This window comes from Bacillus rossius, chromosome 2 (assembly GCF_032445375.1).
Source record: "Bacillus rossius redtenbacheri isolate Brsri chromosome 2, Brsri_v3, whole genome shotgun sequence".
NCBI lineage: Eukaryota > Metazoa > Arthropoda > Insecta > Phasmatodea > Bacillidae > Bacillus > Bacillus rossius.
The window spans coordinates 23,219,026-23,243,176 of NC_086331.1; the positions used below are offsets into that span (position 1 = coordinate 23,219,026).

Consider the following 24,151-nt stretch of genomic DNA (forward strand, 5'->3'; position numbering starts at 1 on the left):
CGCTGGTTTAATTAACTTAATATTCCTCTGAATGTCAGAAAAATTTAAATTATTAATTATAGTAATGTAAGCGAAGTTTCGACTGAATTGCTTGTAGTTCGATATTTCTTGATTGAAGATTCCTATTGGCTCAGAGTCATTTACTTGTAATTTGGGAACTTTGCAGAAGCAGTCAAAAGGTAAAAGAAGTAGTATTTTAGCACATCACGAAAATTACCAGAGTTTTCACAGTCAACACCATACATGATCTAGTCATTTTAGAGTGCTCATGGGTCGATGACAAAGTTACATTCTTTAGACAGTTATTTGTTATTGTGTAACCACATCTTATCCTTTATAACTGACACAATGTTATGGAGGGTGTGTTAAAAGCATAGTAGACAAATCATCGACGTGAAGCTCTAAGAACTGCTGATGTAACAGGAGGATCCCGCCGCTGCCGGGGCTGACGCTCGAAGGCCGGAGGGTGATCGTGAAGCAGATGTGTACGTGTGTCTAACAACTGCTGATGTAACAGGAGGATCCCGCCGCTGCCGAAGCTGATGCTCAAAGGCCGGAGGGTGATCGTGAAGCAGATGTGTACGTGTGTCTAACAACTGCTGATGTAACAGGAGGATCCCGCCGCTGCCGGGGCTGACGCTTGAAGGCCGGAGGGTGATCGTGAAGCAGATGTGTATGTGCCTCTAACAACTGCTTATGTAACAGGAGGATCCCGCCGCTGCCGGGGCTGACGCTCGAAGGCCGGAGGGTGATCGTGAAGCAGATGTGTACGTGTGTCTAACAACTGCTGATGTAACAGGAGGATCCCGCCGCTGCCGGAGCTGATGCTCAAAGGCCGGAGGGTGATCGTGAAGCAGATGTGTACGTGTGTCTAACAACTGCTGATGTAACAGGAGGATCCCGCCGCTGCCGGGGCTGACGCTTGAAGGCCGGAGGGTGATCGTGAAGCAGATGTGTATGTGCCTCTAACAACTGCTTATGTAACAGGAGGATCCCGCCGCTGCCGGGGCTGACGCTCGAAGGCCGGAGGGTGATCGTGAAGCAGATGTGTACGTGTATCTAACAACTGCTGATGTAACAGGAGGATCCCGCCGCTGCCGGAGCTGATGCTCAAAGGTCGGAGGGTGATCGTGAAGCAGATGTGTACGTGTGTCTAACAACTGCTGATGTAACAGGAGGATCCCGCCGCTGCCGGGGCTGACGCTCGAAGGCCGGAGTGTGATCGTGAAGCAGATGTGTATGTGGTCTAACAACTGCTGATGTAACAGGAGGATCCCGCCGCTGCCGGGGCTGACGCTCGAAGGCCGGAGGGTGATCGTGAAGCAGATGTGTATGTGGTCTAACAACTGCTGATGTAACAGGAGGATCCCGCCGCTGCCGGGGCTGAGGCTCGAAGGCCGGTGTGTGATCGTGAAGCAGATGTGTATGTGGTCTAACAACTGCTGATGTAACAGGAGGATCCCGCCGCTGCCGGGGCTGACGCTCGAAGGCCGGAGGGTGATCGTGAAGCAGATGTGTATGTGGTCTAACAACTGCTGATGTAACAGGAGGATCCCGCCGCTGCCGGGGCTGACGCTCGAAGGCCGGAGTGTGATCGTGAAGCAGATGTGTATGTGGTCTAACAACTGCTGATGTAACAGGAGGATCCCGCCGCTGCCGGAGCTGACGCTCGAAGGCCGGAGGGTGATCGTGAAGCAGATGTGTATGTGGTCTAACAACTGCTGATGTAACAGGAGGATCCCGCCGCTGCCGGGGCTGACGCTCGAAGGCCGGAGGGTGATCGTGAAGCAGATGTGTATGTGGTCTAACAACTGCTGATGTAACAGGAGGATCCCGCCGCTGCCGGGGCTGACGCTCGAAGGCCGGAGGGTGATCGTGAAGCAGATGTGTATGTGGTCTAACAACTGCTGATGTAACAGGAGGATCCCGCCGCTGCCGGGACTGACGCTCGAAGGCCGGAGGGTGATCGTGAAGCTGATGTGTATGTGGTCTAACAACTGCTGATGTAACAGGAGGATCCCGCCGCTGCCGGGGCTGACGCTCGAAGGCCGGAGTGTGATCGTGAAGCAGATGTGTATGTGGTCTAACAACTGCTGATGTAACAGGAGGATCCCGCCGCTGCCGGGGCTGACGCTCGAAGGCCGGAGGGTGATCGTGAAGCAGATGTGTATGTGGTCTAACAACTGCTGATGTAACAGGAGGATCCCGCCGCTGCCGGGGCTGAGGCTCGAAGGCCGGTGTGTGATCGTGAAGCAGATGTGTATGTGGTCTAACAACTGCTGATGTAACAGGAGGATCCCGCCGCTGCCGGGGCTGACGCTCGAAGGCCGGAGGGTGATCGTGAAGCAGATGTGTATGTGGTCTAACAACTGCTGATGTAACAGGAGGATCCCGCCGCTGCCGGGGCTGACGCTCGAAGGCCGGTGTGTGATCGTGAAGCAGATGTGTATGTGGTCTAACAACTGCTGATGTAACAGGAGGATCCCGCCGCTGCCGGGGCTGACGCTCGAAGGCCGGAGTGTGATCGTGAAGCAGATGTGTATGTGGTCTAACAACTGCTGATGTAACAGGAGGATCCCGCCGCTGCCGGAGCTGACGCTCGAAGGCCGGAGGGTGATCGTGAAGCAGATGTGTATGTGGTCTAACAACTGCTGATGTAACAGGAGGATCCCGCCGCTGCCGGGGCTGACGCTCGAAGGCCGGAGGGTGATCGTGAAGCAGATGTGTATGTGGTCTAACAACTGCTGATGTAACAGGAGGATCCCGCCGCTGCCGGGGCTGACGCTCGAAGGCCGGAGGGTGAATGTGAAGCAGATGTGTATGTGGTCTAACAACTGCTGATGTAACAGGAGGATCCCGCCGCTGCCGGGACTGACGCTCGAAGGCCGGAGGGTGATCGTGAAGCTGATGTGTATGTGGTCTAACAACTGCTGATGTAACAGGAGGATCCCGCCGCTGCCGGGGCTGACGCTCGAAGGCCGGAGGGTGATCGTGATGCAAGCCGCCAACAAAGACGTGCTGCACCCAAACGTGGCGGACGGCATGAAGCTGGTGCTCATGATTGGCGACATACGGCTGCGGGAGGAGGTGACCGGAGTGGCGGGTGACGTGTACATCCTGGACGCCTCGGTGGCCACGCCTGCGCACTTCGCCAAGTTCACGCCTACCATCGTCAAAAAGTTCCTGGTCTGTGTGCAGGTGCGCTCAATAGCTTTTCACTTTTTCCAATCCGTGAGTGAAACAAAACCGTAGCCAACCGTCGAAATCGTCGGCACTTAACTTTAAGGTCAGGGTCATAAACTACGTAAGACACAATATATAGAGGTAGGGGAATTTCGCTAGTTCATTTGGTGGCAAGTTAGAAAGAAAATCTTTCCTTTCATGCACTGTGTTCTTGTTAGGACCGCAGTTATTTGGATACGCGCCTCTACAAATATGAGCCAACGATGCCCAGCTAGGAGAGAAGTAAGCAAATCTGTAACTGTCGATTGACAAGAGGAAAATATTTATGTTGGTATAGAATATAAAGGCTTTGTATTTTAGCCTGAAGTTAAACGAATATGCGAAAAATCCACGTCTTTAGCAATAACAAAATGCAAGTAATGTTTAACTCTATGCTTTCTTGAGATTTGTCTTGCACTTCTGACGGCCATATTTGAAGAGAAGTGTTCAGAAATATTTTTAAGGTGCAGGTAGATGCGTTCATTGGAAACCACATTTTTTAAAATTATATATACATCATTTTTACACTTGTTAAACTTTAACACAGTGAACTCAAAAAAGACCATTTTAAATCCAATTATTGAGAATATTTTTGTTTCATTGCAAATTTGAAGTCTAAAAATAAGCCTGTGGTAGTAATTTATTTTATACAGTTTTCGAATTTTAATTTATAGGTTTCTTGACGTCTTGCGACTTCCGTGCTTCATAAACGACTGTGATTTAATTGCGTTTGTTGCGTGTTGCGTTGTTGCGTAGTTACATTCCTTGCGTAGTTCATAAACCCGGCCTTAAACAAATTTCAGTCAATTTCCTAAACATATCATGGAAGTTACTAACGTATACGTTTGTACATAAAAATACCAATGAAACCTTGCTATATATCTTAAATTTGTTTACACACAGCAATGCTAGGAAATGTACCATATTTGTTTGTAGATAGTAGGATTTTGTGGCCACAGTCACTGACTGCTTCGTGTTTTCTGAGTTGAGGCCACGTTCACGGAAAATATGGTGTGCCCGATGTTTTGGCATGACTTGTTGCAGTTATCTTCAAGGACGATTAACAACAGAAGGTTTGGTTTTCTGGTACATTATTCACATGTATATGATTATTCACACACGAGCAGACTCATCTTGATTGGCCGCGTCCTCTTCCCATCATGGCAGCCCACAGGGACTAATCATATCTGTGCCAAGACACTGGGCATTCAGTTGTTAATTGACATTGAAGATTACTGCAACAAGGCATGTCGAAACGTCAGGCACACCATCATTTCTTATTTTTATAATTTATCAATAGAGGTTGAAGCGCCCGCCGCGCTTCTGTGACGTCATCTCCGTGCCGCAGCCTTCCTTTCCTTCTCCCCTCTTAACCCCTCTCCGCCTCAAGGTGCCAATTTCCCCTTCCCTTTCTTTCCCCCTAGCCTCTCCTCAATTGTAGCGACTGCAACGCCATCTAGCGAATAGTATAAATGAGCGCGTATAACTTTTAATTGTCTATTTCGTGGGTCTCTCTTGGTGGAAGCAGGTCGTCTCTGGCCCGGTCGAGGGGCAGCTCGTCTAGGTAAAATTCTTCAGGAGACGGAGTTAGTGTGTGCACACGATGGCCGTGCGAGTAACGTAAATATTAAATATGCTTGCCAGCCTTGATTTTCATGTAGCCATCCCTTTTGACTTTGACCTTCACTTAATTTATTTTCTGTGTAATATTTTCTTTTGTTTCTTCTTTCTGCTGGAAGCATTTGCTTACTCCCTCCTGCATGTGGTTTTGATTTTAGTTGCTGCGCGACTTGCATTGTCGGCAGTGGACTCTTAACTTATTTCAACGGCATCCAGACCACGCTTTGATTGCTTTTGGTTTAGAAGTAAGCACGTTAAGTGCCCGATGCCGCCTTTGTATTTTTTTTTTCATAAGAGCTTTCAGCTCCGTATGACGTAATTTTACGCATCGTTTTGCCTCGATTTTGCCCTCTTTCTTTTCCTCCCAGCTGTACCCCCGACCGGAGCCATTTGGTTAAGGCATACCCCCCGTGATCTAGCATATTTTGTTTGAGCACTTCTCTGTATTACGCTTACCTGGCCTTGGCAGTGAATGTCACCATGACGAGACCCACTGAAAATTGTAGCTGTAACAAACCATGTAACCGATCCCTCGCTTCTCTCTTGGGCTTGCATTTCTGTCCGCGGGACTACGCTCTCTATGAGTAATAGATATTTAATATGTTTTTTTCGAGGAGTGCACAATTAACGTTATATTAGGTGTTGGTTTATTTTGTAGTACATAATTCCTTGCCCCTACACGTGTTTGGACCGCTCGTATAGTCTGTATGTATATTGAGTCAGTTCCTAAAGTTGTTAACAGCAACGTACGTCTTGTGAATCACGTGTGTAATGACATAATGTTCACTATGATTTTGGTCTTCGCTCGCCTCCGGGCCGTAACGTAATGCGTACGCACGTATACTTGAATATTGGTTTCTCTCCTCTCTTATAGTGTGTGGTAACTGAGTAATAATTTCGCACAGAAATTGAGAAAATGTCTATCCCCATTGTCAGAGGCGACTGTTTTATACTGCATGATCCAGGGCATGCCTAGGAAATTCAACTTGTAACGGAGAGAGAGAAAGAATATTAACTTGTTGCTTGTTGCTTGTTGTTTCGTACGATTGTAAGAGATACGCAGTAGTAGTTTGTTTGTTGAATCAGAGTACATTGGGCACAAGGTTCACCCTAGTTTTTTCCATAAGTAAGGACTCAGTAAAGACATAAGGAGTGAAAATCATTGTGAAGGGAATAAACTTCATTAAATGTATGCTAATTTGTATTTGCTACGCACATGCCTCTAGCTGGCATCGAATCCGTTGACAGTGTATGTATATGTGTTAAGTTTGCGAAATTATAACGTTGTTGAGTGCGACTCATGTTCTTTATTTGTATTTATGATTTATCACTTTCTGCTTAACTGTCTTTTCTAGCAAAGACCCCACACACGATTTTCTTGTGCCCCCATACACTTCGCTTGCATGAGTAGGATAATCAGTAGGAGTGTTTGGTGGCGCATGGATGCACCCTGGTGGTATGCTTAACTGGATACCCCCACGCTGCAAGGTAAATTTCCATTACATATTTAGGAACACGAAAAAAAAAATATTTCGTTGAATTAAAAGAAAAGTTATCAAGGTCAACTATTTCTTTCTTTCAGTGCGATGATGTGTTGAAAACTGAGAGACGTTTGTCCATACATACTCTGAAGTGCAATGTCCTTTAATATAAGAAGTGGAACTGAAATAGGAACCATGTGAATAATGCCCCAAATATCCTTCGTTTTATAGCAATTATAATACACTTGAAGAGAGATTATTTTCTCCAAAATTAAGTAAAATGTCAAGTGCTGTGTGAAAATGATCAGATGAGGTGGGAAAAGGTAAGGGGGTGGCTGAGATTACATATGAAGCTTATAATACTAGGTATGTGTCAGATAAATTAACTGGTTAAATTAGAGACATGAGCGGTGGCATATTGCTCCCCTTCTTAGTTATAGGTCAGGGTGCCCTTCTTTGCAGCAAGATCTTCCGCCACATACGTCCATATTTGCGAACAAACACAGACCTTTCTTCTTGATCTGATCATAGGTTTCAATACCCGACTTTCAATGCGTTGTTACAATTGGTACAGTCACAGTTCAAAGTGAAAGTTCAAAAATGAGGTTTTCCAGTTAAAGCAATGCTTTAAAAATTCAAATTTTAATAAATATTTTACTGTGTGCTTTAGATTAAGTTGTAGTCATTGCCAAGTTCGTCTAAAGAAATGCGCTCTACAAAAATTAGTGCAAAACTTGTTAGAAGAAAATCACAAAAGTATTGCTGAAGCAGCAAGTAATGGTGGACTTCGAAAATTACCATTGATTCTTTGGAAATTTATTTAAAATATATTTGTATAAAACGGATCCCGAAGAGAGAAGTTGCATGAAAAAAATGTAACCTCTCAAAATTAAGAAAGTAATAAAGGGTAAAATAAAAATTAAAATTGAGTATTCTTAGAGTTAACGTAGGCTAATTTTGTGGACCAAATATACAAACCTTTTTTTCACATGAACTAATCGTCCCGTTTGAACACACACTATGATGAGACTATTTTCCTAATACCAAATCAAAATAATTACCTACTGTCTCCACTTATCGACCTTATTTACACTTAGAATTGTAAATTCATGCCCACCTTACGAAAAGCACAATGCTTTCCCTTTAATACTCCTACCATCACGACTGTTGAATGTTATAGGGTATACGTACTTAACTACATAAACACGTTTTTTTTTGAGAAAAAATTCATATGCTTACTTGAATAATGGACATATGTGTTGCATGATTTTCTGCAATAGTATTTTAGTCACTTGTAATCGTAACTAATACAGTAGTAATGTTGAAAACAACGTATCAAAGGAGTCATTAACGAAAAAATATTAGCTTTGCGTAATTTTATTTGGTTAGGCATTATAAACAGCCCTTCTGACACAGCTAAAAGCTATAATGTAATTTATTCTATTATATTTTGGAAGCCCTGGGGGAAGTAACATGAAGTTCGCCATTACTTGCTGCTTCAGCAATACTTTTGTGATTTTCTTCTCACAAGTTTTGCACTCATTTTTGTAGAGCGCATTTCTTTAGACGAACTTGGCAATGACTGCAGCTTAATCTAAAGCACGTTAGTTTCCCCAGCTGTCGCCACTAGAAACGTGTGCTGATGTAGGTCTAATTTCACTGGTAAATATTGACTCCCCCAATTCGACATACGTCTGCTTGGAAAGAGTTCTCGACGTGAGGATATTTCTTTTTTCGACGGACTGACGTTAGCTTATTTTTTTTTTATTTCTTGTAGACGTAAGTAATTTATTGCTACCAATCTTCCTGGATAAATTAGTGTATATGTGTACACTCACGTAAGCGAGTTATGATAGAATAATAAATAATATTGGCAGGAATAATTTGAGTTTTTTTCTTTTGTTGACAATTTTTACTTTAAATTAGCTTTAGCTTTAAATTAAGAATTTTGTACATATAAATGTGAATGGCGTTCAGCTTCGAGTTTATTGTGTAATCGCTTTTGACTGTTATTTTTTTTACTAAACTACATTTCTAGAAATGCTACTGAAATTGACATCAATTTATCGCGAAAGGTTCTGATGCGCACTTGTTATTCTACTTGAATCGTAACTGTTTCGTTGAGTTATTTCATTACTATTAATTGGCACATTTTTTATAGTGTCCTGAATAAGAGTAAATAATGTATGTATGGTAAGAAGGTAGCATAAAGTGGTACTGCTACTTGCCTTGTTTTCTTGTTCTCTGCAAGCTTCAAATAATGTTATTATGTTACAAATGCCTTGGGTTATGAATCCACTTGTTAATTTAAAGCTTCCACTTCTTACGCCTTGGTGGGTAACACCCAAAGCTGAATAATTTACGGGAAAACATTTATTATGTAAATTGTAATGTTAACTGGAATTTTAACATTGTATTTTTTCTTCAGAATTCATTGCTTCGATTCTGATTCATAGATTAATTTTTCGTGTTTGAATAGATTAATAATTAAAAACAAAACATTTCTGTTAATAAATTTGTTGGTTCAAAGGTTTGCCGATTTATAAGTGTGTGTAATGTTATAGTCCGTGTTGTTTCTGATAATTGTAACTTGGAATATCAGACTTATTACCTAAAAGTTCAAGTTGTATTTGAAAATATATAATTTCTGAAAAACACATTGAAATTTACTAAAAAGTGTATCTAAAACACAAAAACTTGTATAAAGTTTATTAAAAAACTTTTATGGTACATATTTTTTAATGAAGTCGTTTTTAATTTCATATTTTCATTTGTTCACTAAATATATTGCCGGAAAATAAAATCCCAACAAGACATTAGTTTAGAGGAATGCTATTTAGGCAAAGCAATTTTCGAGGCAACATATTATTTCATTAAAATTCCAAGTCACAGGTTTAAGAATGCGCGAAAATTCATGTGACATGGTGGAACATTAATAACCGCAGAAGTCACAACGATATTCAATGCAAGCTTGCAAACGTGCATGCATTGTGTCGTACAGGTACCGTATGTCATTATGTGGGATGGAGTTCCATGTCTGTTGCACTTGGTCAGTCAAGTTAGCAGCGGTTAATGCTGGTATTGGACGACACTGGATGTGTCTTTCCATAATGTCCCACACGTGCTCAAAGGGGGGAATGGTCTGGTGATCTCCCAGGCCAAGGCAGCTGGTCAGCACTCTGTTGGGCACGCTCGGTGACTGCAGCAGTTAATGCTGGTATCGGATAACACTGGATGTGTCTTCCCATAATGTCCCACACGTGCTCAAAGGGGGGAATGGTCTGGTGATCTCCCAGCCAAAGCAGCTGGTCAGCACTCTGTTGGGCACGCTCGGTGACTGCAGCAGTTAATGCTGGTATCGGATAACACTGGATGTGTCTTCCCATAATGTCCCACACGTGCTCAAAGGGGGGAATGGTCTGGTGATCTCCCAGCCAAAGCAGCTGGTCAGCACTCTGTTGGGCACGCTCGGTGACTGCAGCAGTTAATGCTGGTATCGGATAACACTGGATGTGTCTTCCCATAATGTCCCACACGTGCTCAAAGGGGGGAATGGTCTGGTGATCTCCCAGCCAAAGCAGCTGGTCAGCACTCTGTTGGGCACGCTCGGTGACTGCAGCAGTTAATGCTGGTATCGGATAACACTGGATGTGTCTTCCCATAATGTCCCACACGTGCTCAAAGGGGGGAATGGTCTGGTGATCTCCCAGCCAAAGCAGCTGGTCAGCACTCTGTTGGGCACGCTCGGTGACTGCAGCAGTTAATGCTGGTATCGGATAACACTGGATGTGTCTTCCCATAATGTCCCACACGTGCTCAAAGGGGGGAATGGTCTGGTGATCTCCCAAGCCAAGGCAACTGGTCGACACTCTGTTGGGCATGTTGGCTGACAGCAGCGGTATGAAGACGAGCGTTGTCATGTTGGAAAATACCCTCACGAATACTGTGAATGAATGGCTGCACAACAGGTTCAATCACCAGTCTGACATAAGAAGCCGCTGTCGTGGTTCTTGGGACAATGACGAGCGCGCTCCTGCTGTCGAAGGAAATCGCCCCCCAGACCATAACTCCTGGTGCAGGTCCAGTGTTGTGACGCCGCAGACAGCTTGGTTTCGAGCGCTCGCCTGGCCTCCTTCTTGCCAACCTACGCCCATCGCTGGCACCGAGACAGAAACGGCTCTCATCTGTGAACACATCAGATCTCCACTCCGCCCTCCAAAGAGCTCTAACTTGACACCACTCAAGTCGCACAGGGCGCCACAGGGCGTCTGGTTCGAAGCTGTCCCTCAAGTAATGTAATTGTAATGTCCAGTTATTCGGTCTATTCACTAGGATTCCTGGGTAATAGGCCAAACGTTCTGGGTCCATTGCTGGCAGGGTAAGGAAATTTCTGACTGTGGAAAATTTTTCCTTCCCCGGTACAATACTGGGCCTTGGCTGGAACGTTCGCCTACATAGAGCGGAAGGCATTGTTAAATCATCGTGGAATCACTCTGCCGTGAGAATTTTAGGTGCGTCGCGGCTTTCACTGGTGTTATCCCAGGTCTACACGCTCAGAATCAAACAATAAAACAAGCTAATAATTATATTTTATTGTATTAATTATTCTCACATTATACTTTTTAATATTTTATATAGTATTTTCAAAAAACTATGCTCCTAGCGTAAACCAAAATAATCGATTTTTTAGTGTTCCTGAAAAATGAAACAAATTTACTACATAAAATATTCTATTTATTCTATTGAAAGATGAGAACAAGTGTAAACGGAATTTTTTTTTTTGATATGAATACAATTTGCTTTAATTCTAAAGTTAACTAGGCGATGGATTAGAAATATTTGATTTTTTTAACTATGCATGACGATAAACAAATGTGTACTGTGTGACAAGTGTCACTACTGTTGTTGCAGGAAGCGTATCCAGTCAAACTGAAGGAAGTTCACGTTGTGAACGTGTCGCCCCTCGTGGACACCATCATCAACTTTGCGAAACCCTTCCTCAAGGAAAAAATTCGCAAACGGGTAAATATTAATGGGTAGAGACCGGAAAAATTCGCGCTTTCGATGACTTCTAGGATAGACTCTACAATCTCCAACACACTCAGACAAATGCCACCTGCTCATTGGCTACTGACTCGTGACACGTGTCAACTGGGACGCTTGTGATTCGATACTTTTTTGGTTGAAAGTTTTCCATTGGCTCAAAATCCTTCAGATAAACTGTAAGCCAATCGCAGAAGCAATATAAAGGTACAGTTGTTTGGATTCTAGCATATCGTTAAACGAATACACGAATTTTTCCGGTCTCTATTAATGGGCATTGTACAAGAATGTTTGTCTCGCTGCCAGACGCAAGAGAACTGCCTTTGTAATGACTCTTTTCATAGTGCTGTTATTTTTACACACACGCGTTTCTTAAAAGGTTTAAACCGATGTTTACCAGACTTGTGGGTGTTTATCGATATATTCGTATTCGAATAACGCTGGTAAAACGCTGGACCCATATTCGACAGGATCCTACCTTGCCGAAATAGCTCCAGCCAAGCGCTGGGATACTCCGTGTCAAAACCAGTGGCATGTTGTTACCGACATTGTTCTTGATTTGTGAATTCATGTGCGTTAATTTACCTTTATTGATCTCCCTGTCAACGAGGTTTGCACATTATTAACTAGAAAAATAATTCACTTAGTTGTAGAGTGACACTTTTGGCAAATCCTGGTAAGCCTATAAAAACATTCAGATTGGTTGGCAGACATTTATTTTTCTTTAAAAACCAATCATAAGAAAGTTTTTACATCAATACTTAAACAAAATTGACAAAATTATTTAATACTATTTGAAATAACCTTTTTAACACTATTGTGTTTTATGTCCTACCTTTTCTATTTTGGTTTTTGAACATATTTTTGTAGATATTTTATTCATTTGTATCTGCCTTTTTTAAACAAATTTCTTCATATTTGTTATTAATATTTAATTTTTGTTGTCTTAAAAAAGTACACATTTGAAAATGAAATTGAGTTTATTTTAAAAAATTTTTCATTGAATTTAAAATCTCTTTTAAGAAACTTTATGAAATGGTAAACAGTATGGAATACAATTGAATACTTTAATAATTGTGAGTGATACGTAACTTATATAATAATATGTCCAAAAACAGGGTACACGGTCAGGATTGAGGATGAGGTCCGTCATATTGGGTTGTGACGTCACAGCAGAAATCTTTAATGATTATGTCATCGTTGCACTATTCGTTACGGTCGCCATATTGAATTATTATTTCACGCAGGACATTTTGAATTACTTGACCTCAGCCGCCAATTTGAATTCTAGAACTTTCCACCATCTTGGATTCTATAATGTTACACTTTTCGGTATGGCCACCATCTTGAAATTTCGCAATTTTAAGCTAGAAAATTGGGAAAAAATTTTAAATTTATAAAAAAGATACTTAATTAATTCTGATCATAAATTTGATAAATATTACTAGGATATGACCCGACGAGGTCATTCGATTAAAAATGGTGACGTATCCTTCCTCCACAGAAGCCTCCGGCAGACTGACCGCCCACCACTAATTTCAAGGCAGATACATATTACATCAGCCAGTATGGCGTCATTGCGGCCATCTTGTTTTCTTCTTCTGGAGGCTGCCATCGTGAATCCGACGTATTTTTTCGTCTGTTAGAAGGTGCTGCTGCCATATTAGTTTAATTTTTACCTGCTAGAGTGCAGTAATTATTTATTGCCAGATGCCATGTCTTGTCGACCATCTTGGTTGCCGTCTTGAAATTCTATAATTTTTTAGCTATAAATTTGGGGAAAAAACTCTTAAAATCATCAAAAAATCACCCAGTAATATAATGATTGATTCAATCGATTACAGTGCTTGCTTCGATCCTTGACCGATGCACAAATGTTTATTCTAGGTAAAAACCACTTATTTAATAAATCATGTTTAAAATCCTAAAAACTGCTAAAGTTACTCATCTAACAGTCTCCAGTAAGCTGATTATGACATAATCGCTGCCATCTTGTAAATTCGTATTTACTGACCTAGAAATTTAGAAAAAAACTCCAAAATTTATCAAAAAATCAGCAACTAATTTACTGAATAATTCGAAAGATTCCTGTCCGTATTTTGATACTGGGCAGTAAAGAGTTAGTTAATTTGATAAATTATATACTTAACATTCTAAATTCTGGGATACAAAATATAAAAAAAAACTATCAATATCACGTGAAAAAACAAGTCAGGGGAGAAAGTAGTTAGCACACAAACACACGCAAGTGCCAGTCACCTATGTGGTAAGGACTACGTGTTCAGTACCCAAATAACAACATTGTATTTTATTTCTGCCTTGCGTACAAAATAACTTTCAATACATGTGAAGCTCGTTAACCATAAAGTTATTTAAACTTCTAAAGGCCATGGACAGAGTCTGCCCGGACGAAGCACATCTACTGGCAACTGCAAATAACATTGACCCTACGTGCGAGAGTTGCAAGCTAGCAGAAGCTGCGTTTGGAAGTCCAACTGCTCGCTCGAGGCACGCAACGCACCGACCATCGCGACAATACGCAAAAACATGGGTCAAATCATAATCCAGTACATGAAAAGTACATGTTGTAATGGTTTCAAAGAACGAAAAACGGAAAGAGAGTAGAACACTAGCCTGCCAAAGTAACATTTTCGCCCCGAAAAATTTTATAGTGCATATACCAGAGTCGAACCCAGACAATATGCCACAAAAAAAGACATCACCACGAATAATAAGAAACAGAAATCTTCATAAAGTCCAAGTGAATCGGAACTGCGATACCCTCTTTTTTCGATACTTGGCGAACATTTTAAACAGGTCATGTACAAAGTCATGCACCAAGCGTCTCCGAACCAAGAGGTAATTACCGACGATACTCGACGAACATTTTAAACAGGCCATGTTCAATGTCAGGTGTTTAGACCAGGCATCTCCGAACCACTATACCAATCATGTCCTGAGTACAAACTCAACAAGCCACAATCAATGAAAAGTAAGCACAATTGGAAGCACAATCAACGATAAGGAAGAACAATAAATAAGAAAGCACAATAAAAAAGGAATCACAAGAAAAAAGGAAGCAAAATCGTAAGGACAATAAACGAAAAGGAAGCAGAAACTGAAACAAAATTTAAAAAAAGAAGCATATTTGGAAGCACAATCAAAAAAGGAAGCACATTTGGAAGTTCAATCAAATAAGGAAGTTATATTACAAGAACTCAGTCTTAGATAGAAAACAGATTTCGAGAAATAAAACAACCCCTTTTTAAATTAAAAACATAATTTATTTTTCAATTTTATAGAATGCAAGTGAAACAAGTCTTTATTGTCTGTAGCCAGCTTCATTAAGTTCTGTGAGTATGAAGCCTACTTCTTTGTTGAGCGAGTAGTTTCCTCCATTAATCGTTGCCATCAGTAGTCTCAGGCGATGGACCAACATGTTAGGATCTTCTAATTATGTATAATCAATTTCTTCTGCTATCGTCATCTTCCTGAATATTTGTTGTTAATATTTTTAAGATCACTATCATCCGAGTCATCATCGTAAGCTTGATCAGAATAATTTATTTTATCACATCGTATCCATCATTTCGGTCTCAGGGTTTCATCACAGTCTTCCCTCTTGCCAGCTTTAGGTGCTTCATCACAATCTTTGGTCTTGTCGCCAGTTTCAGAGTCTCTGTCGCCATCATCGTAGAAGTCATTGTCTTCACCTGGATTACTGTAAGAATTCGAAATCGTTAGCTTCTTAATCGTCTAAAAGCTCATTTTTAAGTGTCCATAATTTGTCCAAAGTAAAGAGGATCTACCTGAATTCGACTTGAATGTATTCTCACTTTTCATTGTAATGATACATCCATTGTCTGCAGTCTTCCTTAAATCATCAACATCCTTCAATTTAAGTTCTTTGTCGAGAACAGGAAAGCTATGCTCATAATCACGGTTTTTAAGAGAAGGAAAATTATAGTCGTCATGCAGCACACTCTTTTTTAGAATAGTATCTCCATCATTGTCCTCTTATCTTGTAAGAGGGCTTGACTTTACATGTTCTGCCATGTTTTATTAAGATCTCTCTTCGTATAAACAACTTAATACACCGAACACAACTTATAATTGTCGTAGCTTGTTTTAAACACCGTCTTCTTCTCGTGTTGTCTAGCATTCTTTCTCAAGATAAATTCTTTTCTGCAGAACTTACACCTGTGTTATTTCGTTACAGTTTCAGGAAATGGACCATGATCCATCTTTCCTTCCGAAACGAATACTAGATGCCAACTGAGAATTTTAAATTGGAACAATTACTTAAATAGAATTTTTAATATTTCGTCAGCGAGAGTTAATTTATCTCATACAAGAAACGTGTCGCAAGTAGTTCCGAATCTTGCCAACAGATTTTGCCACACGTAACTTAAAGGTAAATATTATTTATTTTTTGTGTAGGATGCAGGATGCTCACTAACGATCGCAAGAGAAGGAGGGCTTCACTAGACATCAAGGAGAAGGAAATTCAAATTGCATGATAGCGTTCTTCAGTTGTTTTATGGCAAAGTAATTATCTGAATTTTCAATATATTTGTCTGAAGTTTACCTGATAAAAAATATACTGTAAGTGCTGATTTTGTAACAGGAATTTACTAAGTAAGCGAAACTCTGAATAAAATTGCTTGTCTCGTTACAGAAAAAAATTACAGGCAGGGATAGTTGTTGTCTTAGGAATAACCAGAAACACTCGGATAATATCAGCAGATGTCTTGCCAGGAATAATCAGGATCACATGGACAAAACCAACAGAAGTCTCGCTATGAATGACTAGGAGCACTTGGAGAAATCAACAAAATATTGGCAGGAATAATCAGGGACACACGGAGACAATTCAGAATAAAATATGGTGACCGTAACGAAAAGTACAACGATGACATCACCAATCAAGATGGCCGTCATGACGTCACAATATAATATAGCTGATCCCATTCTCAATCTAACCCTAGACCTTGTGTCGGACATACTATTATTTACTAATATTGTGGATTTTAATCGCACATTTTTTAAATATCTTAGCGATGGTCTGCAATCATTATGTAGTGAGACAGGATTTATTAACATAATTCATGTTTATGTAAGGTAGTATTAGGTTGGATCTTGTCGTGAAACGTAATATTAAACTTACTGCACTAAATAAACCCCAGGAAGAGAATTTAATCGCCACAATACATAAATGTGAGCACGCTGTATAAAGTTAATTGGATGCACGAGGTTTATTAATTCAACCCAGAACTTAAAATAAACTATATAACGTTTCATGTCAGTTATCACTTACATTTTAAATACAGTACAGTGTTATGTGTTAGTTTTATAATCTACAGTATGCACCGTTAAGGAGCGTTATTGAAAATAATTGTGCTAAAGTATATATTCACTTTTTTAATGCTACTTAGTAAGAACAATTGTTCGAAACTGGTACGGTAATAAGATACAGGGACTAAATATAAATTTAATAGGTACATGATTAATAATTTTTATATATCTTTTAGTATGTTTTTTACTAACTGCTTTTATAAGCAAAGGTTAAAATGTTTATTTTTTTTTATTTTTTTTTTTTAAGTTGTAAGACCATTCAACTTCGTAGCAATTATGACCAGTTAAAAAAATGCACTGTAGATGGCCTAAATGTAAATTTACAAAATTGTAGTTTCGAATTCTGATCTTTTGTGGAGTTTTCTAGCACATCACTTCGCAGGTGAAAGTTCATGATAAACCGATCAGTGAACATCGTTCGAAAGTTAATTTTTCTTTGTTTATGTTGTAGTTTAAATTTTGTGAAATATTTGTTGCAGATATTTGTTCATCCCGACGGCTACGAGTCGCTATACCAGTACGTGCCCAAGGATATACTTCCTGAAGAATACGGGGGCTACGCCGGCCCGCTGGATGCGATCCATGGTATAAATTAATGTTTAATTAATTTTTTAATAATTTTAAATATTTTTTAATTTTATTTTTTATAGTTTTATTTAAAATTTCTCAACATATCCTGAAATCAACTTTTTTTGCTTACTTTTCCCCCACTTTTTTTCAGGTAAATTATATGTAAAGAAGTAGCTTGGCTTCTGGGTTGTAGCCGTGTCCTTGGCGAATAATTCACCGACGTTTCGGTTGAGGTAGGTAACTGCTCCCTGATGATGGCGACTGCAATTTCGACCGAAACGTCGGTGAATTATTGGCCAAGGTCACATCTACAACCCAGAAGCCAAGCTACTTCAGACAATGGCCGTGAAAGCCTACGAACAAATAATATGTAAAATTATTACTCAGTTTTAAAAAATCATTACATATATATAACTTAAGTGGTTCTGTAACGAGAAGTACATGGCTTTACTTTAGTGAAAATTCAACCGTCGTAAACACACTTTAAGTTTGACGTTAGTAATTATATCGTTTACTCTGGTTCTCTGGCTGACAGGTGTAAAAGTGTATCATAGGAGCGTGTATTTTGTTTTCTTTGATTTATTTGTTGTTATTATAATGTTTATTGACTAACATTAACATATTTTGAGCACTAGCATATATTATTTAACAAAATATATTTAAATAATACTGTAGCAACTTTCGATACTATCATAAAAATAAGATATTGATTGTGTTTAAAAATAATGTATTTATTTTCAACATATTGTATATAGTTTCACAGTGTACATAACACTACTTTTAAATATATATTACATATTCTCTAGTAATAACGCTGAGTGAAGACGTGATTACTTCACGATTAAAATGATAACAGGATGGATACGACATTTATCATTGAGAGTATAATACTTTATATTATAAAATACTTAAACCTATGTCCATGAGGTAAAATATTACCTACTAAATTTAAAATAAATTTTGAGGATTTATAGTTACAATACAAAAATAAAAAATTGCTGCATGATTATTTATTTTTAGACTTAAAGTACATTTTAAATTAAACATCTTTAAAAATATGTATTTATAGCATATCAAATTAATTTTTTTACACTATTATTAAAAAGTAGTGATAGTACTCTTAAAAAATTTAAAACTCAAGGTATTTAACTATAAATGTTATGTATGTCAATCGATATCTGTGATTATACACGTTATGAGAAAATTTTGTTTTAATAATAACACTGCTGTAAATGTGACGAACCTTTGTGCGTTTATGCTTATATTTATGCATATGAATTTTAACTAAAAAGGCACTTTTTTCTGAGTGTTCATTTTTCTTTGTAAACGCTTATCATGTTCAAATTGATGTCATTAATATCAAAATATCATAAACAGCACTGAGGCTTAAAGTAAATATTTACAGGTCATAAAAAAAATTTGATACTTGTACAAATTTCAGTTCGCAAAAAAAAAAACTTGAAAAATAAAAAACTGGACACATCAGAGAACGAGAGAGCTTTCATATCACATTTGATGCATATTATGAGTGGACAATTTTAATGAAATGTGCAATATATTTCCATGGATCTTTCTTTGCGAATAATGAAAATAAATAAAATTATATCAACCGATTCAGAACAGTTTTGTTGGAGAGAATTTCTGCCAGTCTTCTCTTCGGCACTCAATTGTCGAGACTGCGATGCCAAACGCCTGGCTGGTATACGTCCCGCAAGACACTGAAGATGAGCTGGCTGCATTGCTGTCAGGCCAACTCAGGAGGATGACGGCACTTGAACCACCGCCTGTGAACTGTCTGATTGAGCTTCCCGTCTTATATTCCAGCACATTATATAAACCCACGAATTGGGGTATCCGAATCATAGCCATGACGCCAAACCAATAATTTCGCAATCACGTGATAGCGGCCATAATTGAAAATAGTTCAATATATATACCAATAAAGTGAACGGAGGATTATTTAAAAATATCTGTACCAAAATATTTCAGTAAATTTCAGTCAAATTTAAATTTGTATGATGCATGTTAGCTGATGACGTTGGACAGAAGAAGGCCGTCATGAAGTTTATGCTCTCTACAACTGGCGCTAACGTCACTTAAATAGAGCGATAATACGAACAGTGAACAACATGTTAATGTAAGATTACTTATCATTCATACCAGTGTCATTTGACATTCAGTGTTTAATTAAAAATTTTGTTGAAAATTTAAAGCAAAAAAAAAGCTCACTACATTGTGGAAACTATAGAAAACAATAAAATAGCTTAATTTTTTTATATTTTACATCTGCTTATTAATTAAACCGATTAAAAAAAAGTTAAAATCAAGTTCGAGTTATTGCTATACCGTTGAGTATAATTATTAACACTCATGACCGTAATTTTAAAAAAGTAATATATAAATAAAATTGGTTGTCTGTAAAGTTGGTTTACGGACGATAGTTTAACGTGACATCATAACAAAACATACTTTTATAAATAAAATTGAATCATATTTATTTTAATCATAAAAGAAAAAATACTTGAAATTATATTATTAATCAAATTTTTAAAATGCAAGAATAATTAACCTTTATTGCCGAAATTGTTGTTGTAATAAGCAATGAAAACCACATTAACTTGTCACTTCACTTTATGAACAGTCGACGAAATAGTCGCGGATAGATAGCACGATTCGTTCGGTTCGCGTTCGTCACTGTAGACGACAGCACAGTAGGGGAATAATATTATTTCGTTTCTATAATACGATTTTATAATAAATACGCATCCCAAATACACCAAACCTATTTATAATGTGTTACAATATTTTTAAAAAACATTGTGCAAAAGATCCCGGGTGTAATTTGAATTATTATCTGTAACTGTAAAACACCATTGTTTGTACAAAAATTTATTTCAAATTCAACATTACTTTTAAATAACCGTACCGATTGTGCTGAAAATCGGTGGACGATCGTTAAATTAAATAATATTAATAATTCAAACGACGAAAACATGATTGAAAAGTCAAATCGATGGTTGTTCCAATCGAGTAGAAGAGAGATAGATGCGGTGCAAGCGTACAATGAGCGTAATGGGACACATCGTAGTGGGGAAATGTGCGTTACGGGACACTTTTTCGTGCGTGCAGCCGGCGTTCATCGGTTTATTAGACGTTGTCACGTCAAAAAAATTGGTTGTCTGTAAAGTCGGTTTACGGACGATAGTTTAACGTGACGTCATAACAAAACATTGATGAAATTATTGCATACTTTTATGAATAAAATTGAATCATTTTTATTGAATTATCACTATTTTGTATGGATACAAAGAAGGAGTGAAATTAAATCTACAATTTAATTGACAAATTTACTTTTATTTGCACTCATTCATTCAAATATGTTTATTACTGTAACGAACAGATTATTTTAACTATAACTTTTATACATGTTTGCTATTTAACTTCTTCCATTCTGTGTTATTCTGTTAAGGATAGGACGATGATAGGAAAAGTAGGAAACGAATGGGAGTGTTTCAAGTTTAATGTGCCTCGAAAAAGTCAAATCGATGGTTGTTCTAATCGAGTGGAAGAGAAATAGATGCGGCGCAAGCGTACAATGAGCGTAACGGGACACAGCGTAACGGGACAATGTGCGTAACGGCACACTTTTTCGTGCGTGCAGCTGGCGTTCATCGATTTATTAGACGTTGTCACGTCAATAAAATTTAACTTTACGGCGCAACACATTTCTTGAAAGCCTGTGTTACTGACTTGCGTTTAGCTGAAAGAGCGAGAGTATTTACTTTTAGTTCATTAATTAGTTTATTTGGAGAAGTGGCGGCCGTTAAACGATGATGACGTCACGCGCAAACACTCCGCCGGCTACATACCTTCTCCTATAGTGCCTTGCTCTGTCAGGGGCGCGGTGACTCCCACTCGGGCGACGATTGCGTTGTTAAGCTGGCTCACATAACGCACCGTCTGTAACGCCCAGCTTCCTTGTAACTAGAGACCTGCAAAATTCGCGGTTTCGATGGCCTTCAGGATGGACTGCACATACCCCTGTACACTCGGGCACATAACGCAAGTTCATTGGCTGCCGACTTGTAAGTCGTCTCAGCTGGTTTGTCTGTGATTCGATCCTTCTTTGGTTGAGGGTTTATAACTGGTTAAGATTCGTCCAGATGAACAGTAAGCCAATAGCAAAATTATCTAAGAGGTATATGTGTTTGAATTCTAGCCTATCACCGAAAAAAATCCGCGAATTTTGCAGGTCTCTACATATAACTTATAACTTGTATTTCATACATACTACATGTCGGTACATTTATTTAGAATGCAATTAACAAGTGTAAAATGTACAGACATGTTTAGTATTTTTTTTAATGTGACCTTAACTCGAAAATAAATACAATACAATTATGTATAATTTGTATGCATGGCTCTAAATGGTGTTACTACTAAGCTATCAAAATATTTAAATAACTAATCGATGACATTTATTAGGTACATGTCATAACATTGTTTGGTTATTTGTATTTTGTGTGTGTTCACAGAGAAGTGGGTTAAGAAGATGGAGGAATACACCGATTGGTTCAAGGAGCAAGAAGATATTAAAACTGACGAATCGAGGCGACCGGGAAAACCAAAGAATTACGACGATCTGTTTGGGCTCGAGGGTTCTTTTAAACAACTGGTTATCGACTAAAGAGTTGAAAATGAAGGAGCGCTTACGTTACATTTTATTTGGAATCCCTCTGTTATTGTAATGACATTGATAATGGGCTATCCTACTTCCTCGATGGATAAGCGCTCAGTTCGTTTTTTATTTTTATTTTTTTGCTCTCTTTATAGACTCTTTCGTTGAGAACGAAGGTTCTGAATGTTCGTGTGGCCTAAGGCCAATATTGATTTAAGAAGTGATTCACTTTGTTTTTATAATCTTTTTATTACACTAGGTTGAGATATTATAGTATTTGCACTTTGAAGTATAACTTGGTTTCAACAAAAAAAGAAAATGAAAATGGAGTAAAACATGCATATATGTTTCAGAAAGCCAGTATATTACATTAAAAATATTTTATTTTAAATATTTGTAAAGATAAAATAACCAATACGTTGAAAGACGTGTACGCGTAGAAAAGTCATTTTTAACGTGGTCATATGTTTGAATGTATTTTCTTTTTGAACGATGCGCCATTTTTATTGGTAAGATTTTGCATAAATTTTGCTTATTACTAAGTATTTAATGAAAAACTTAAAACCAGTAAGTCATACCAGTGCATGTATGTACTCCAAACCACTTGTACGCTTCTATAAACGAATCACAAAAACTTGCAATAAACAGTACGCTATGTTTTATTCTGTGTTTTCTTTGACTAATTCCTGACGTAGATTTATGAAATCATAAACGTAAGCCGTAACAGATGTATACACAATGGGCACAATGGAATAAGAAGCATGTAAGATCGTAGATATCTGCTGTAGAACTTTACGACTTGGACTGACAGAGATGAAGTTTTCCCCAGCGACTGAACAGGACAGCAACGTGAGTGTGCTGGGCAAACGTGTAAAACCCAAGCAAGGAGACAGTTTAAATAACGTAATACTTAGTTGGGCGAACCTAAAAAATTAAAAATTAAAAATCTTCTCAATGCCAGCAAAAAAAAAATACATTTTGGTATATTGTAATCGCGCAATCGGTTCATAATCAGTGAAATAAAAGGCTAGATGGCAGCTGGAGTCAAACACCTGTGAGATGTCGACCAAGTCCGTAGGTTGTCGAAGGGCGTCGATTAGATTTTTATCCCTAACCTAATTAAAACTAAATGTGTTTTGGAGGGGTCCAGGTTAGGAAGGGACCTGTTTGCGTCTCAGGCCGAAGCCTGTACGCCTAGCGGAGCCTGTACGAAACCTTCCGTCGTGTGACACGGGCTTTAGTGTTCAGCTGCAGCTGGAGACCGGGCAGGTGGTGAGCGTAGCTGCGCACCGCCAGGGGCGCTTGCGTCCCTGGTTACAGAACCACGCAAGTATAATACATAGAGACCTGTAAAATTCGCGGATTCATTTCGCGATATGATAGAGTGCAAATACTTTTGACATTATTTTGGTTCAGTGATTGGGCCACAGTTTATCTGAAGGACTCTGGGCCAATGAAAAATCTTTAACTGTGAATTAGCGAATCACGATCATTCCAGTCAACAGGTGTTACGAGTCGGTAACCAATCAGCAGATGTAATTTGCACGAGTGCATAGAGGATCATGGAGTCTATCCTTTAAGGATTTGAAATCGCGAATTTTAAAGGTCTCTAATAATACAGAACGAGGGCGGACATAGCGTCATATTACCCCCACAACCACCTTACAGACTTTTTTCTGCCCCCCCCCCCCCCCAACACTTAATCCTGACCACCATCTCTCTCCTGTATTCTCCTGCGATACTAATGCATGCGAATTGCAGCCTGCATGAATGTGCCCACGGTTTTCCCCGTGTCCGTGCAGGTTTTACCTGCATAGCTTTACTACAGAGTTAATATCGGGGAGTTAGTCACGGCATGCTGGGATTAGCCATGCATGGAAGGTTCGCATGCATTGCTTGCTTATCTCGCGGACTGGTCAGCCATCGCACTTTTTTATGTAAAATGTAAAGTTACGAGACGAACGAAAAATTACCAATTCTCACGAACACGCGAATATCATGAGTTGGAATGACACTCACGTTGCAATTTTATTTAAATGCAGTTAAATACGTTTGTTACTAATCCATCACATATTAAAACTATAAAGGCCTAAACTACGTTTTTATCGCGTATTTTTAATATAAATATAGGCCTAGGCTCATTATTTCACTAAATGCACATACAAACGGTCCAACCAATTGA

The 24,151-nt window shown here is 39.1% G+C and overlaps 1 protein-coding gene across 1 annotated transcript in view; it reads left to right on the forward strand.

The window, feature by feature from the left end:
- Positions 1–22,631, forward strand: part of LOC134529174 (clavesin-2) — a 99,315-nt gene extending 76,684 nt beyond the window's left edge. The window contains exons 4-7 of the mRNA XM_063363000.1: positions 2,943–3,198; positions 11,235–11,345; positions 17,201–17,306; positions 21,827–22,631. Coding sequence (XP_063219070.1) covers positions 2,943–3,198; positions 11,235–11,345; positions 17,201–17,306; positions 21,827–21,978 — 625 coding nt within the window. The 3' untranslated portion in view covers positions 21,979–22,631. The remainder of the gene's footprint in view (positions 1–2,942; positions 3,199–11,234; positions 11,346–17,200; positions 17,307–21,826) is intronic.
- Positions 22,632–24,151: the final 1,520 nt, after the last annotated feature.